This window comes from Brachypodium distachyon, chromosome 3 (assembly GCF_000005505.3).
Source record: "Brachypodium distachyon strain Bd21 chromosome 3, Brachypodium_distachyon_v3.0, whole genome shotgun sequence".
NCBI lineage: Eukaryota > Viridiplantae > Streptophyta > Magnoliopsida > Poales > Poaceae > Brachypodium > Brachypodium distachyon.
In genome coordinates, this window is record NC_016133.3 from 1174063 (window position 1) to 1189407 (window position 15345).

At 43.2% G+C, this 15345-nt stretch overlaps 3 protein-coding genes across 3 annotated transcripts; all 3 read right to left on the minus strand.

Annotated features, from left to right (window-relative positions):
• Nucleotides 1-334: 334 nt before the first annotated feature.
• Nucleotides 335-3865, minus strand: LOC100828208 (rac-like GTP-binding protein 6). Its single transcript, XM_003573475.4, has 7 exons — nt 3374-3865; nt 2302-2389; nt 2082-2191; nt 1579-1642; nt 1079-1143; nt 898-963; nt 335-805 (listed from the first exon to the last, which is right to left on the minus strand). The coding sequence occupies exons 1-7, from the start codon at nt 3470-3472 to the stop codon at nt 704-706; spliced, it is 594 nt and encodes a 197-aa protein (XP_003573523.1). The 5' UTR covers nt 3473-3865; the 3' UTR covers nt 335-703.
• A 2384-nt stretch (nt 3866-6249) lies between these two features.
• LOC100830842 (bifunctional protein FolD 4, chloroplastic) lies at nt 6250-9154 on the minus strand. Its single transcript, XM_003573484.4, has 5 exons — nt 8777-9154; nt 8185-8513; nt 7507-7743; nt 7263-7430; nt 6250-6723 (listed from the first exon to the last, which is right to left on the minus strand). The coding sequence occupies exons 1-5, from the start codon at nt 8997-8999 to the stop codon at nt 6553-6555; spliced, it is 1128 nt and encodes a 375-aa protein (XP_003573532.1). The 5' UTR covers nt 9000-9154; the 3' UTR covers nt 6250-6552.
• Nucleotides 9155-9394: 240 nt separating this feature from the next.
• LOC100832669 (glutamate--tRNA ligase, chloroplastic/mitochondrial) lies at nt 9395-14175 on the minus strand. The gene is made up of 12 exons (XM_003573490.4): nt 13789-14175; nt 13442-13563; nt 12895-13077; nt 12644-12762; nt 12517-12565; nt 12316-12417; nt 12010-12112; nt 11845-11908; nt 10904-11018; nt 10546-10646; nt 10223-10379; nt 9395-9881 (listed from the first exon to the last, which is right to left on the minus strand). Exons 1-12 carry the CDS (start codon nt 14123-14125, stop codon nt 9642-9644), a joined length of 1692 nt encoding a protein of 563 aa, XP_003573538.1. The 5' UTR covers nt 14126-14175; the 3' UTR covers nt 9395-9641.
• Between the last annotated feature and the right edge of the window lie 1170 nt (nt 14176-15345).

Genomic DNA, 15345 nt, shown 5'->3' on the forward strand with positions numbered 1-15345 from the left:
AAACCTCCCAAAGTGGGTTCAGACCAGTTGCATATCCGGTGAAACATCTTGCATGATCATACTTTCAGGAGATAATAATGGCTTGTCTAATTGGCAGTGGACTGAGTATCTTACCCCAAAGATTATATTCCAGCAGATAGCGTATCAATAATATCACAGTTTACAAACGTACCCTTGTGCAAACATGCTCTCCATGATCTGCAATTATTGTTGCTAGTGCTAGCTGTTAACTTGTATCCAAATAGGCAGGTCAAAACACAGCACATGCAGGATTTGCTGAGGCAGCAAAAAGGGAGAAGAATCACATCTCAAATATGCATTTGCACGGCAGGCATAAGAAGGGAAACATAATTTTCCATTGAACTGAAATAACAGGGAAAAATAAACTGAGTGCGATTACATCATGTCTACTTATGGAACAGAGATAACAACGAGGTACTTTTTTTTCGGGTTCTCAAACACGGGAAATACCATCTAAGCAAGTTACCTAATCGCCACGACTTGTCAGTCACACGAGATAATCACAAGGCAGGAAGAAGAAAATGAAACAAATGGATCGCTCGATGCCTCGACAAAGAGACCTTGCTGCAGCTGCCAGTAACCTAGGGGGAGACGGCCAGGAGTGCTGTTCCACTGAAGCAAGACGTAACAATAATATAGCATGGCAATTTCGCCCTTTGTTCTTTGTCTACCGATGATTAGATCACAAGATGGAGCAGGCCCCCCTCTGCGCCTTTTTCTTCTTCTTTGCCTTTGGTGGCTGCAGCACCACCTTTATTGCCGCGTCAAATACACCCTTCACGTTCTACAAATCAAGGTGATCAGAAAAGCTCTGTAAGTAACTAAATATGGTACTTTACTGTACATTAAGCAAACAAATTGAGCAGATAGCAATACTAGTTGGGTCTTGGAGCTGCATTCGATGTAGTATGGGGCGGCTATTAGCTTTCTTAGTTCCTCTCCCTACGAAATGGCATGTAAAAGAAAGTTACAAGACAGTCATGGGAGAGAGCAAGAAAATAGTAAGATATGCTCATGTAATAGTGTAAAGCAGGGACTAAACCACCCATAATCGCACCTGAGCAGTAGTGATAGGAACAGCCCCAGGATGGTCCACAAAGAACTGCTTGTCATCTCGAAGATCTGCCACAGAAATGTAGAAATGTGAAAAATAGATCACAACTGGCAGTCTAGAGCAATATAGGTCCAAGGATATATCATACGTAAACTATGATTTTCTGCAACGTCTCAATCTCACAAGCATGGTAAAAAAAACTGGCACAACACAACACAGAAAAACTGAATTCAACAGGACTATGGAAGAGCAAGGGATAAACCAAACAGTCAACGACTCAACGAAGTATATTGCAATTTTCTATTGGAAGCACAGAGCACAGTGGCCATACCATAAAGGTTCAGATATTCTTATATTCAAGTTTTTTCTCATTTATGTTCATCTAAATGGAAACCATGCTTTCTAGTGTGCGACCATCATTGCATTGCAGTCTAAATAACATTAGAAAACCCTATGTACACACTTCTTCCATCGAAAATGAAACAAAAGTTGAGGTTTCTTACCAAGCTTTGTTCCCACAAGAATAATAGGCACACCTGGTGCATAATGCTTCAGTTCAGGTATCCACTGAAATAAATAAATAAATAAATAGAGGATTCAAAGTCACCAAATGCATATCGTAAGTGGCAATTAAAACTGACTTGAGCATATGTATTGCCATAAATATGACCACACCAAATTAACAGAAGTCAAGACAAAGAACAAGGAACAAAAATTTGGGAGACCATTATCATCCCTAGTGGACTGAAAACTACTGGAGAGACCCATTCAAGACTGCATTTGGGCCTGTTCTAATTAGATTTAGAACCTATTTCATAGCACGGAATAATTTCTCGCTGAAGAAAACAATCATTCATCAAACATGACAGACATGCCAGAAGAATAACAATAATAGAAGATTGCCAGCTGAATGAAGGTGTTGAACTTTTCCAGAAAACTTCTGGAACCAGTAATATGCAGAGCAAACTTATTTGCGGATAACAGATAATAAGGATAAGTCTCTTGCCTTCTTTGAAACATTCTCATAGCTGGCCTTGCTGATAAGGGAGAAGGCCAGAAGGAACACATCAGCTCCACGATAACTCAGCGGTCTCAGTCTGTTGTAATCCTCCTGACCTGATTTAATAAAAAAGAAAGGACTTTTACAACTTGGTACCAGAAAACAAACCAAGCAGAAAGAACAAATGTAACCATTGGCACAGAGAGAAGGCACAACAGCCAGTTACCTGCAGTGTCCCATAGCCCGAGGTTGACAGTGTTGCCGTCAACCACAACATTAGCACTGAAGTTGTCAAACACAGTCGGAACATAGTCCTGCCAAGAACAATATTATTAGTAAGAAAACAACGAGTGCGCCACAAATCACTCCTTGCTAGTGCACAAAACGCCCATCCGACAACATGAGAGGGGTTGAATTCCACGATTAATGCACGCTCCACTCCTAATCATGCCTGAAGACAACCAGAACCCATGTAGATAGGTGGCCCAATGGATATATTCTACTACTACTACATGGTCACCACCATGACTCGGGGCTCCAAGCTAATCTAATCTAATCAATCCCCAAGGCAAGCAGCTCATGAGTGAAATCTTGTCTTCTTTTGAAGATTTCCTACGGGGAAAAAATAATCTTGATTTGAAAATGAAGCATGCGTGAAAAGGCAGGGGCTGCCGTCGTTGTGGATTTGCGTGAAAGGAACAAAGAATGGCACCCACCACCAACCATACGGAAGGCGTGAGTGGTAAAAAGGAGGCCCGGAAAGCGATCTCGGCCTGTTTGAAACGGATCCGCAGGCCCCCTCATTGGTTCCCAAAATTCCTAATCGACGAAATCTCCAATTTTTGCCGCAATTTGAAATGAATCACCGACGAAAGGAAAAATCCCTGGGAAAATCTGAACCCCGGCAGGGGAATGGTAACCGTGCTAGGTTTTCGCTCCTGCCGGGCCCCTGATTAGGCTAATTTGGGCCTGATTTGGGAGTATCTCAGAAAAGATCCCCCTTTGGATAACAAAGCCGACAACCCTAGACGAGATGAGATCGCAATTCGCGGCCGCATTGTCCCGAATTGGGAGCCGCCGGGGGGGACAAGTCAAATCAGGCGCACAAAATTCACCCCCCCCCCCCCCCCCCCAAAAAAAATCCAGATCAAGAACAACCAGCAGCCTCTAAGTACACAAATTACCCGAGAACCAATCAATCAATCCGCACAAAAGGCGCAACCACCATTCGTACAACAAGAACAACAACAAGGCGACATTACGAAAAGAAGAGGTAAGGGAGGAAGAAAGGAACGCACGGTGGGGAAGGTGTTGGAGGTGTAGGAGATGAGCATGCAGGTCTTGCCGACGGCGCCGTCCCCCACGGTGACGCACTTTATGAACCTGGACGCGCTCATCCTCTCTCCCCCGCTGTCTTAGTCCTCCTCCTCGCTAAGGCGCACCGCCCGACGACGCCCTCCTTCCCTTTGTCCCCCTCTCTCTATCTCTCTCTGGGTCGGACGAAGAAGAAGAAGAAGAAGAAGAAGGAGGAGGAGGAGGAGCGGGAAGATTGGGAGCAAGAAGAGAGAGAGGGAAGCAGGGGGGTGTGTGCGGGGAGGAGGTTAAGATTGGGGCGTGGACAAATGGAGGGGAGCGCAGGGAAGCAGGGCGAGAGGGTTGCGGGCGTGGGCGGGTGGAAGCGGTCTCCGCGCCGAAATGCCCTCGGCCTCAAGCCTCGCTGGGGAGAGGAAGAAGAAGGAGGAGCGCTCCTCCAATGGTGGGTGGGGTGGGGGTGGGTGCGGACGGTGTGCGCGCGCATCATTTCCTTCTTTATTACCGCTCGCTGTGCTTGTGCTGCCCTACCCTCCGGCCTACGCGCATCACATTAATTTCGTCCTAATTCTGGCTTATCTTCTTTCCTTTTTTATTAGACTTATTTTTTTTAGTGACTAGGAGTATATGAACAACAGAGCAACGCTGCCACGAGCACAAACAAGTACTCCGTCCGTACTAACGTAACCGGCGTCGATTTGTGTAATAATTTATACAAATCTAAATCACTTGTTTTAGGACGGAGAAAGTATGAGAAAAGTCTTATTTATTTATTTTTTGTAGTTCTAATCTATGTCTCAGTTAGGATGGCACCAATCACAAAGTCAGGCTCTTTCTCAAGCCAATTCATTAATTTCGTCATATTTTATGCATGTTTTCCTTATTCCTTTAAGTAATTGTTAATTATTTTCCTTTTTAAAGAACGAGGATTTTTGTTAGATAAACTCTAGCATCACAATCACACAGAACTCATGCTAGAAAAAGAAATTAGATCTTGGGAGAAGTCTGTCTTCTTCCACGGGCACAAGTCGTTGGTATTGTTGTTGTTCCGCTATTGGATCCAGCCAAATGTTGTTGCACGTAACGAGAAGTAACTAAGTCTACGGACCACGGAAACCAACACCTGAGAAGAAGACGTCACCACGGCAGCTTGAAACCCTTCATCCATGTCTAATGCCACTGTTCGAGAAAACAACATTCGTCTGTCACAGCCTCATGTATCTGCATAAGATCTCCAGGACACATGATGCCGAGATAGGGTTGAAAACTTGAAACACGAGAACAAAAAGCCCAAACTTAGGATGCTAACGCAACTGAGGGAAACATAACCGCACCATCTCAAAGGGACAACATGGCACATGCCTCTTCACCTTTAGTCCTTTGCTCTTACCGACTCGACGTATCCATGGCGCAAAAGAAGATGACAGAAACACCCACAAACTAGAAAAACTCTAACGAATGCCAGCTCCCACTACCCCTTCGCACCATCCGAACATAATTTGAGTATATGTTTATAAAGTTAGTACTTCCCCCGACCCATATTACTTGTCACATATTCAATACAAAGTAGTACTAAATCATTGACATGTAATTCCTGTCGGAGGTAGTAAAAAAATAATGGCATGCCAATATTTTGCAAGACACATAAAATGGTATTACTCTCACATGCTCAGATGATATACTTCATCGTGTAATAGTGATTAAAGTTTTAGAGTATTGAGTGCAGGCATAATTAGTGTCTTATATTTTGGAAAGGAAGAGAGTAGTAATGTAATGAAAAAGTTAACGCTGATACTGATTTTTAATTTTTAAGAAAAACATGTAAGATTTGCCCATTACATTAATTTAAAAAAACATCAACCCAAATAAGGACTTTTTTTAAAAGAAAAGGAGAGTGGTTTACGGGTCTAAGACTATAATTTTACCCTTAGACTACAACGCCACGCTTACTCGCTTGTTTGCACAGCCCTGTCACGCTTCACATGAATTTAGCAAGAATTTCATGTATACAAAACAATTAATCTCTTGTGAGCATTTGGGGAAAAATGACATGTTGCTGCCTTTCTGATGTATCTTAATTCTTAAGAAACAATGAAGCAGGGTGGTTGTATAACTGCAACCGCTCGTCCTTTGTTCTTATTTTTTTTCTTTCTAGTAGGATCTTTTCTAATCATTTCCACTTTGTCTTATTAATTAATTAATTTATTTATTCCCACATCATACCACCAAATTTCAGTGTCACTTTCTTTTGGGCGAGTATGTAGGCACACTAGGCGTTCTTGCCAGAAAAAGGAAAAGTACGATTTGTTGGTTGTGATGGAAGACAAGACAGCAAGATTCAGAACTGCACAGAGCATCCAGATATTGTGAAGCTTGGAAAACTCTCTTTTTACTCACTTCCTCGAAACAATTCAAGTTTTTTGTCTAAATAACTAAAAGGAAAATATAAGGGCTTCAGTAGTTTCATATATAATCACTTCAATTCTTGCAGAAACTGGGCAATTTTCGACAAATCAAAGAGGCCATCATGCTTGCATTTGCTTTTCCACCGATTAGCATTGCCAACATTTAAATGCAAGCAACATCATGCCTACATATGTGATCTAAAAAACTGCATTGGTTACTTGTCTGGACAGAAATGGTTCATGAGCTAACTTCCATCCAGCTGTGAGTGGGAGCAGTTAGGAACAACCAACACACCATCATATATATGCATATGAGTGCAGTGTGCCATACATAAAATAGTCTAGACAGCTAATAAAATCCAGGATCCAACTGGATAGATTAGGTTGGAGCTTATTGCTTCCTTCCCTCTCCTGTGCTGCCACATCAACAAGGGAACCCACCACTGATACACCCAATCAAATTATGTAAGCAAGCACTGCTGATTTCATCTCATCAATGTATGCATCGATAGTCAATACAAACTTAGCTGATATCTCGAATTGACCTAAGTAGTACCCCGGATTGAACTCGGTTTCCATGCAACATAACTGAATACGATATCGTTTGGATAAATTTCTCATCCCTGCTGAAAATTTATTTTATGACTTCTGTTGTCCTTTTCTGGTGCAACAAAAGGCACATAAAACAGTTGGCAAAACCTTGTTTGGCATTACTAAACCCAAGGGTAAGCACTCTCCCTTCTCAGTATAGGGTTGTGCAGTTATTCGAATTTGTGGATCCTTTTAGCTGACTCGAGTGTGTTTGACAGAAGCATCGCAATTGTCATTGGCCCAACACCGCCGGGGACTGGCGTGATCGCCCCTGCAACCTTTGAGGCCTCCTCGTAGCAGACATCTCCAACGAGCCGATAGCCTCGAGGCCTTGCTGGATCCTGATGCATTTCAAATCCATGGTAAGTATATGATGCAAGAACAGCAATAAAGATGTGCTGCAATGGGCAGACCAGTAGAGAAAGAAGAACACACTGGACACTGTGAATCAAATAGAACATTCCCAAGTATTAATAGAGTTCTGAATTGATTGATCATTACAACCTACCCAAGCTTAAAACAGGATGTCAACAAATTCACCAGCAGTAGCCAAATGTGGGGTTCATAGAAACTTAAGAAGCCAGTTGCAACTTCCATCAATGTCTCTCTAATGGTGGGAGCACCAGACTGCGTAGCTCCTTAGCAGGTAGGATTTGATCCCAGGTAAGGACCTGAAGAATAACCCTTCTTCCCCCAAAATTATCATGTAAAATGCCCCGTGTTCTGAGATTGTCTAAATTTTGCATATTTGAACCCAAAAAACATATTACAAAAGCGTGCAGCCCCATTTTTTTTTATGCAAACATTATTGATAAAACAAGTCACCTTAAGAATAAAAGATGATATGAAAAGGTCCTAGCTGGAAAAGTAGGTGCCTTACATCAACAGTATTGATGCCAACATCAATAATAGCAGCTCCAGGCTTTATCCAACTCCCCCTGACCAGGTTAGCAACTCCAACAGCTGCAATGACAATATCTGCTTGTCTTGTTATTTCCTCAGGGTTCTTGGTTTTTGAATGTACAATGCTCACAGTTGCATTTGCTTTCTAATAATCATATTAAGAGATGTTAAACACTGAAATAAAGTAGTCCAAATATTTGAAATGGAAAACTAGTTCATACTTGCAAGAGTAAAGCAGCAGGCATCCCCACAATATTGCTTCGTCCAATTACAACAGCTCTCTTCCCTTTTATTTCAACTCCATATCTGTGTAGCAGCTCCATGCATCCTTTAGGGGTACATGGAACAAAGAATGGATCCCGACCTTGCATTGCAAGTCGTCCAATATTCAGCGGATGAAATCCATCAACGTCCTTCTCGATACTAACAGCATTCAATATGTTCTCGTCATTCATATGCTGCAGATTAATTCCAACACATGCGTGAACAACAAAGCTCGAGAATCAGCATAGATAATCAATTTGAAAAGAACACTGACAACCAACAAAAGCCCACAGGTATGATTATTAGCCAAAAAACATGTTCATCTATATTATTCATGAGGTCCAAAAACTGCAACAGATGGTTTCTGTAACAATCATACAACATAAAGGCAGAGTTATGAATGGAAATATTTGGTGTACGGTAGGGGAATTCCACCATTATTGAAGCCTTAACAAGATCTACTATGCCTAAAAGGCTAAAAGGTATTTCATTGGCAGGCTATATAATCATATTATCTAGGTATGCAATCGCCAGGTATTAAAAAACTAAACTAAACTTTAAATATACAAGTCACCGACACACAAAATTAGGTTCTACAGTTATAACAGATAGAGTAGCGACTATTGAGAACTCACGGAGGGTAATGGCAACTGAACCAAGATGCCATGCACCGACGGGTCGCTGTTGAAGGTTTCGATATGCTTAATAACCTCATCCTCGGAACAGTCCTCCGGCAAGTTGACCTCATACGACTTAACACCGACCGCTTCACACGCGTTCTTCTTGTTCCGCACATAGGTCTGGGAATCCCTCCTCGACCCAACCAGGATGACCGCCAACCCAGGCACTACCCCGATCGCGTCCTTCATCCTGGCAACTTCGACGCGGACTTCCTCCCTTATCTGTTCCGCTACCAGCTTCCCGTTGATGATCTTGGCCGCAGGAGCATCAGCCACGACAGTTGCTGCACAGGTAAATCCATCGACAGAATTGTAACACATCAGAAAAAAAACAGAGATCAACAAATGTACATAGGCAAAAATAATATCTCGTTGCATAAATCATCCATTGCTGTCTGTAACTTGAACTAATGCAGCAGAAATGGAAAACTGTCTAAGGTTGTGCTTTTTGCTGATGAAGATGTCACCAGTCTCCACAATTCGACACGAAACGGATACTTGCATGACTGCTAACGAAGGGAATGAGGAGAAGTCAGTGGGGGCGAACCTGGGTCGGCGGAAGCGGCGGCGGCGGCGGAGAAGGAAGCCATGCTGCGGGTGCGGGGGAGCAGCGGGAGCGGTGGGGCGGCGACGAAGAGAGGCCTGGGCTGCGGCGGCGCTGCGGCGGGGAAAGGGCGAAAGCGGGGCGGCGGGTGGAGGGCGGCGCGGCGGAGCGGGAGGAGGCGGGAGGCGGCGCAGGAGGAGCAGTCGGAGAGCATGGAGGACGCCATCGCCGCCGCCACGCTAGGGTTTTAGGACCCCCCGGAGCTCGCGGCGAGGTTTTCGCGGGCGCTGTACTTAATTTGGGCCGGATAGCCGCCGGCGCGCGCGAGTGGAGTCTGGAGACTGGAGAGGGTTTGGGCGGCGGCTGAGATTCTTCAGGAGGTGGAATTTGAGGGTTATTTTGCTCGAGATAGGGAACGAGAAACTATATTCTTATTCAGAAATACATATTCCGTATATTTTAGACGTGCCCAACACTAAAGATGGATTTATTAATAATTATTATTGGCTTCTTTTGGAGAATTGGAGGATAGAAATAAAAATTTGGATGCAGCAACCACGCAGATTGGCGTAAAAAACATCTCCATATTGTCTCATCGTCGAATATATCATGAACCTGTCATGTGGTAAAGGAAAATTTCACATTATTAAAGCGCTCAACTGTTCTTACATCTTACTCCGCTTACTAGACGGACCTAGTATATGTTCTCCAGCAGCAACAGAAGAATTAAGCAAAATAGCCTAAAAAAATACAGAAAAAAGGACCAAATCCTCGGTATCATTACACACGCAAAATGAAACAAAAGGAAGTAAGAAAAAGGAAGCCCTCACACACTCTCACTCTATGCTCAACTCCCTACAAGGAAAAGTTATGAAGCGGCGGGAACAGCGGCAGCAGATTCAGCCGGGGACTCTTGGTTCTTATGCAGTGATTCCCAGTCCACCTCCTTCAGGATCCGAAACCTTTCGTCGAGATTCACAAAACCGGACTGAGGGGCGACCGCTCTGCAGATGCCGGCTTTGTGCACCAGGATTATGGCGCTGGCCATCTCAGGCCCGTGAAGCTTCCCGGTCAGCAGCACTCGCAGCGGCATAAACAGCGATTTTCCCTGGTTTCACAGATTGATACAACAAGAAAAGGAGTATATATTAGTTGGTTCTTTCAGTTGTGTATGGCCAGGAAAAGCATTGGCATTTGGCGGAGAGATCAACAATGAGTATTTGTTATAGCTGCATTTTCATCATCTCTAGTTATCATGGTTTAGGTGAGATCGGTTGCTTCCAGAAGAAGTTGTCGATTCTGGTAGGGCTGAAAAAGAATATGGTAATAAATCTTGCATGCACGTTTTGAGTCAGTTCAAAGATAGAACTGCTTTGGATGGACACGGACACTCTTTAGATTCCGGTGGCAACAAAGGCAAAACCACAATTTACTATCTTTGACACTGACCTTCCTTTTGTGAGACTTCCCAAAAGATTTCACCCACTTCTTCCAACCATCATGGCCTTCAGCTATTGCTTGACAAAGCTCTCCACTATCGTAAGCAGAAATGAGACCTGATGCAACCTCAGAAAGTTTGTCTTCCACCACAGGTTTAGCTTCATCACTGGAGATTAAAAAGCATGGGATTATTGGAACAGGCCTATCACAACTAGCAACTCAGTTGAATTTTTTTACTAGACTACACCTTTGGCAACAATTTTGAAGGTAGTTTCAAGAAAATGGTAAATAAATGAGGCGTTGAATGTAATAAGCTGCACTGTTTTGCATACCTGCTTAAAGTATCATGAAGGGGATACGACAATAAATTCGAAAGGGCTGCATCGGCATCTGTTATCAAATCAATGCCCTCCTTCAAAAGCTCAGCAGCTTCCTGCGCAAAATAGTGCATATTATTATTGAAGTATCCTGATGTTGCAAGAAAATGAAAGAAAAGAGGATTTGTTGATGATGTATCAAGAATAAACAAGAACGCTGCCTTGTACATAGCTTCCTTTTGGTGGTGGTCAGAAAGGAACAGAAACTCATGGAACCAAATGCTGTATAGAATGCTTGGCATATTCCTTTAGCGCAAGTTTTAAAGCACAGACACCCCTCGTGTGTTGGAAGACAAGTGAATGCAAATCTTACTTTGGCAAAACCACTTTCAGACTCCAGAAGAATGCCTGTGTTCTTCCAGCGATCTTCAAAGTTCTTGATGAGTAAATCAGATGGAAGTGAGCGCAGATGCTGTCCATTCATCCATCTATATAAATATGCAAAACTGATCATTAGCAAAGTAGATCAATAAAGCACGTACACAATTTTCCATGCTCAAGTGGGTGAGAAGGTTCCTACCAATATGTAATTTGTAACTTTGTAAGGATCTGACAGGAGATATATAAATTGATTGACAACAAGGTAATAATGGATGTGAATAAAGCGCATATACAATTTTCCATGCTCAAGTGGGTGGGAAGGTTCCTATCAATTTGTAACTTTGTAAGGATCTGACAGAAGATATATAAATTGATTGACCACAAGGTAAAAATGGATAAGCCAAGAAAGTACAAGGACAAAATTTGAGCTTGGTGGTGGTAGCTGTGGACAAAATCCAGTATACAAGTTTTGACCATGATGTGGCATGCCTTTAAAACACTACTACTTATCATCAAAGAAGAAAGGTGCATCAGAACTATTTCTTTCAAGCTCACTGTATTTATCTAGCTTACACGTCAATTCCATCAATAGCAGTATAGCACAATGTGATTCTAGATGCTTCCTAGCTCAATGCCTCAACAACATTGGATAATCTTAAGTAAACTTTTAACATTATCCCCTTAATTTCTTTTGATATCTGGATTTCTCGCAATACTGTCCCCAGCTTGTTAAAGAGTTCATGAAAGACTCACGCTCATTAGTTCTCATATGATTGCAATGAAGCCATGGTACAAAACTTAAAACATGAAATATCAAGTGTTACCAAACTCATTTTGATTAGCTGAACTGAATCCTTACAATTGGAATCATAGAAATTTTGATAGTTTCGCCATGATTACTTTACCAGAGAAACTTAGCAAAGAGAGCCTTACTTTAATTTTGTTCCGTCAAAGACTGCTCCACTTTTATTGACACGATTTATAGTGAATTTTTCAACTGCAAGAAAGAGAAAAACAAAGTGAGAGTCAATAAAAGAAATGGTCATTATGATTTTTATCGCCACAGTAAAGCAGAGACTGAATCATTCATAAACTAACCTAGGTCATCAATAGTGAAGAACTCATTTTCAGTACCATCACCCCATCCGAGGAGTGCTAAATAATTTACCATTGCCTCAGGCAGATAGCCCATCTCTTTATACTGTGGAGAGAAAGAAATAAAAAAGACAATGTTTCACTTTCCTACCTTTCAAAAGTAAAATAGACCAGGGAAAAACATGAAATTGTGAGTAATTAGTTGAACAATACAGACAAATGAAGAGATAATTGCATCAAAAATATGCTTTCTAGTCACATATTTTGATGCACATAAACACCAGGTATTTCCAACAGTCCGTTAGTTACCTGCCCCACAGAAGTAGCGCCATGACGTTTAGACAGTTTACTTCTATCAGGAGCCAGAATGAGTGAGACATGAGCAAATAAAGGCATTGGAAATCCAAGAGCCTGCAGAAGATTGTAACATTGCAGCAGATTTTTATGTCAGGATGGTCATTTTGAATCTATAAGACTATAATTATGATAAAAGCAGGCGCAGAAAATTACTTTATAGATGAGAGCTTGCCGCAATGTGTTTGGTAGATGCTCCTCAGCTCTGGAAAAAACATGAGAATGCTTGACTTCAGGGCCACAAAATAAGGAGCAAAGACCAAAACGTGATAACTTTTCTTACCTGATAACGTGAGAGATGCGCATGGTAGCATCATCAACAGTGACACAGAAATTATACACTGGCTGACCATTGCTTCTCATAATCACGAAATCCCCAAGCGTGTCTAAATTCCAACTGACCTTTATAAAACTATCTGATGTTCAGTGTATGTATATAACTTTGCACATTTTGTAATTTTGAATTTTAAGCACAACAGTAGCGTAGCAGTATGGTAATGCCAAAGCATATGCTCCAGTACTTTATGCCGTTACCTCGCCGCGAATAAGGTCGTTGATTTTCAGTGAACCTTCCTTTGGCACTCGAAAACGGTAAGTATAAGGTGTCCCTTTCTCTAACTCCTGTTGTACTTCTGCATCTGAAGCAGTTGCCCACTTTCCCATGTATACAGGAGGAAGTTTCATCCGATTCGCAGTTTCCTTCATTTTTTCAAGTTCCTGAAGTCATAATAGCAATTGTCAAACTAGCTAATATTTGATTAGTGAATATTACAGACAGGTCGGATCATGAGTCTACTTGAAACAACATCCCTGAATTGTTCATTGGGTTTTAACCGACTCATTTGACATGGGTCATTGTAGCATTAGTCACATTAAAATTTTCACTAGGAGCACAAAAGCCCAAGCATTTTACTCAAAAGCAAACAAGAGAATACTAGTATAGGAGAATTTTACTAAGTTCCATGCTAATAAGATGCAGAAAAAACAGCCTACATCACATATACTTGAAACTGGAATCATGAAAATCATCTCTCGTTATGCAGGCGGCAAACATGGAGGTCAAAAGTGGGGAACGGGGTACCTCGCTGGAGCAGAAGCAGCGATAAACTGCATCAGACTCCATCAACTTCTCGGCATGCTGTTTGTATAGTGAATTGCGCTCCGACTGGCGGTAAGGGCCAAATTCGCCGCCAACGTCCGGACCTAAACAGGTGATATAAATGAGCACTGGCATTCTCTAACAATTCATAGGCAGAAGAGTTAACTCTACTGATTCAATACTTCAACGGAAGTACAAAGCGGAATGAAGCAACTCCACCATTGCAAACTATGCTCCGTAGTGGAACGGAACAACCCAACGCAGCAACAGAAATCTGTCATCATCGGAAGCTGTAGATTGACTCGGAAGAACGAACCAACGGTAATTACCTTCGTCCCAGTCGAGGCCGAGCCAGGAGAGGTCGCTGAGGACGGCGTCCTCGGACTCCTTGGTGGAGCGCTGGAGGTCGGTGTCCTCGACGCGGAGCACGAACTTGCCGCCCCTGGAGCGCGCGAAGAGGTAGTTGAAGAGCGCGGTGCGGGCGCCCCCGACGTGGAGGTTGCCGGTCGGGGAAGGCGCGAAGCGGACGCGGACGGGCCCGCCGTCGTCGCCAGCGGAGGCGGAGGCGCGGACGGAGAGCGTGCGGCGGAGGAGGCGCTGCGCCGGCGCGGACGGGAGCAGCCTGATGCGGAGCCACGGCGACCCCATGAAGGTGCTCGCCGCCATCTCCTCCGGTCGTCGCCTTCGAAAGCCCGGAAGTGGATTGGATTTGGATTACGGCGACGAGGTTGGGCAAGATAGGCTGGGCTGGCTTTGACTTTGGGGGCCCAAAGCCCAGTTCATGATTCACGACCGGGGTGTCTGGATGACGCGTGGAGCCTACATGGCAGGGAGCAGTTAGCTTTTTACTCTCTCTCTCTCTGTTGTTGACAAAATCTACAGAGTGAACGCTTCCTCCCTGGTATTCCTCAGTGAACAGCGCGAGAAGATAGGAACAGGGTGCAACACACTTGTGGGGTGAGAGACATTGTTGCGACACCCTTCTTCCTCTTGAGCCTAGGGGGATGATTGTCGAGGATGAGCGACCGGCAACAAGGTGGATCAATGGACGGGGCGGCGAGATGCGGCATAACCGTGCAAGATGTGGTCAATGGAGCCGGCAAGCCGAGATCAACGATGATGAACCAGCGGGGGTGGAGCAAATGAAGATGTATCATCACTCTTTTCATAATCACTTTTAGTGGGCGAAGGGTAACACATTTTGTCCGTGCTAGCTCAATTCTACAAAGAACGATGTTTTTTTTATAAAAAAGCACGCATTTTAACATCCGAACCGTTCACGACAATCCAGAACCACGAGTCAACAACAACCCATTAGACTTGTCAAAGAAAAAGCGAAATGTAATTAAACTCGTCATCATTTCCTCACTAAGTTCGTACTAAATCATTAACACTTATTATGCATCGGAGCGAATACAAAAGAAGTGCCGGTTCAAGTTTGAAAATGCCGCAGTAGCAAACGGAGCCATGCCTGATTTACATTACAAATTCTACAAACGAAACGCTCATGGATGCTTTGCTAGCACAATCATCCCAAAAACCCAACAAAATATCTCCGACCAAAGAATATAGAAGCACGCAAGTTACATATGGGTGACGGGAAGAATATAATCTAGCTCTCGGATCGGGCACATATGCTCTGGGGAGATGTAAAGCAAAAAAAGAAAAATGGAAAGCTAAAAGCGAAAAAATGGAAAAGGAAAACGAATTTGTGTATGTATGGCTATGGCCCTGTCTATCGCAATGTGGAATAAAGAAGCGTCTAGAGTCTAAGCCTAGATTATGTGCCGCATGCCGCACCTTGGACGGCGCGCATCATCCATCTTTCTTGATTGGTTCAACAGAAAAAAAGAAAGAAAGAAAAATGCGTGACCAAATGGAGACTG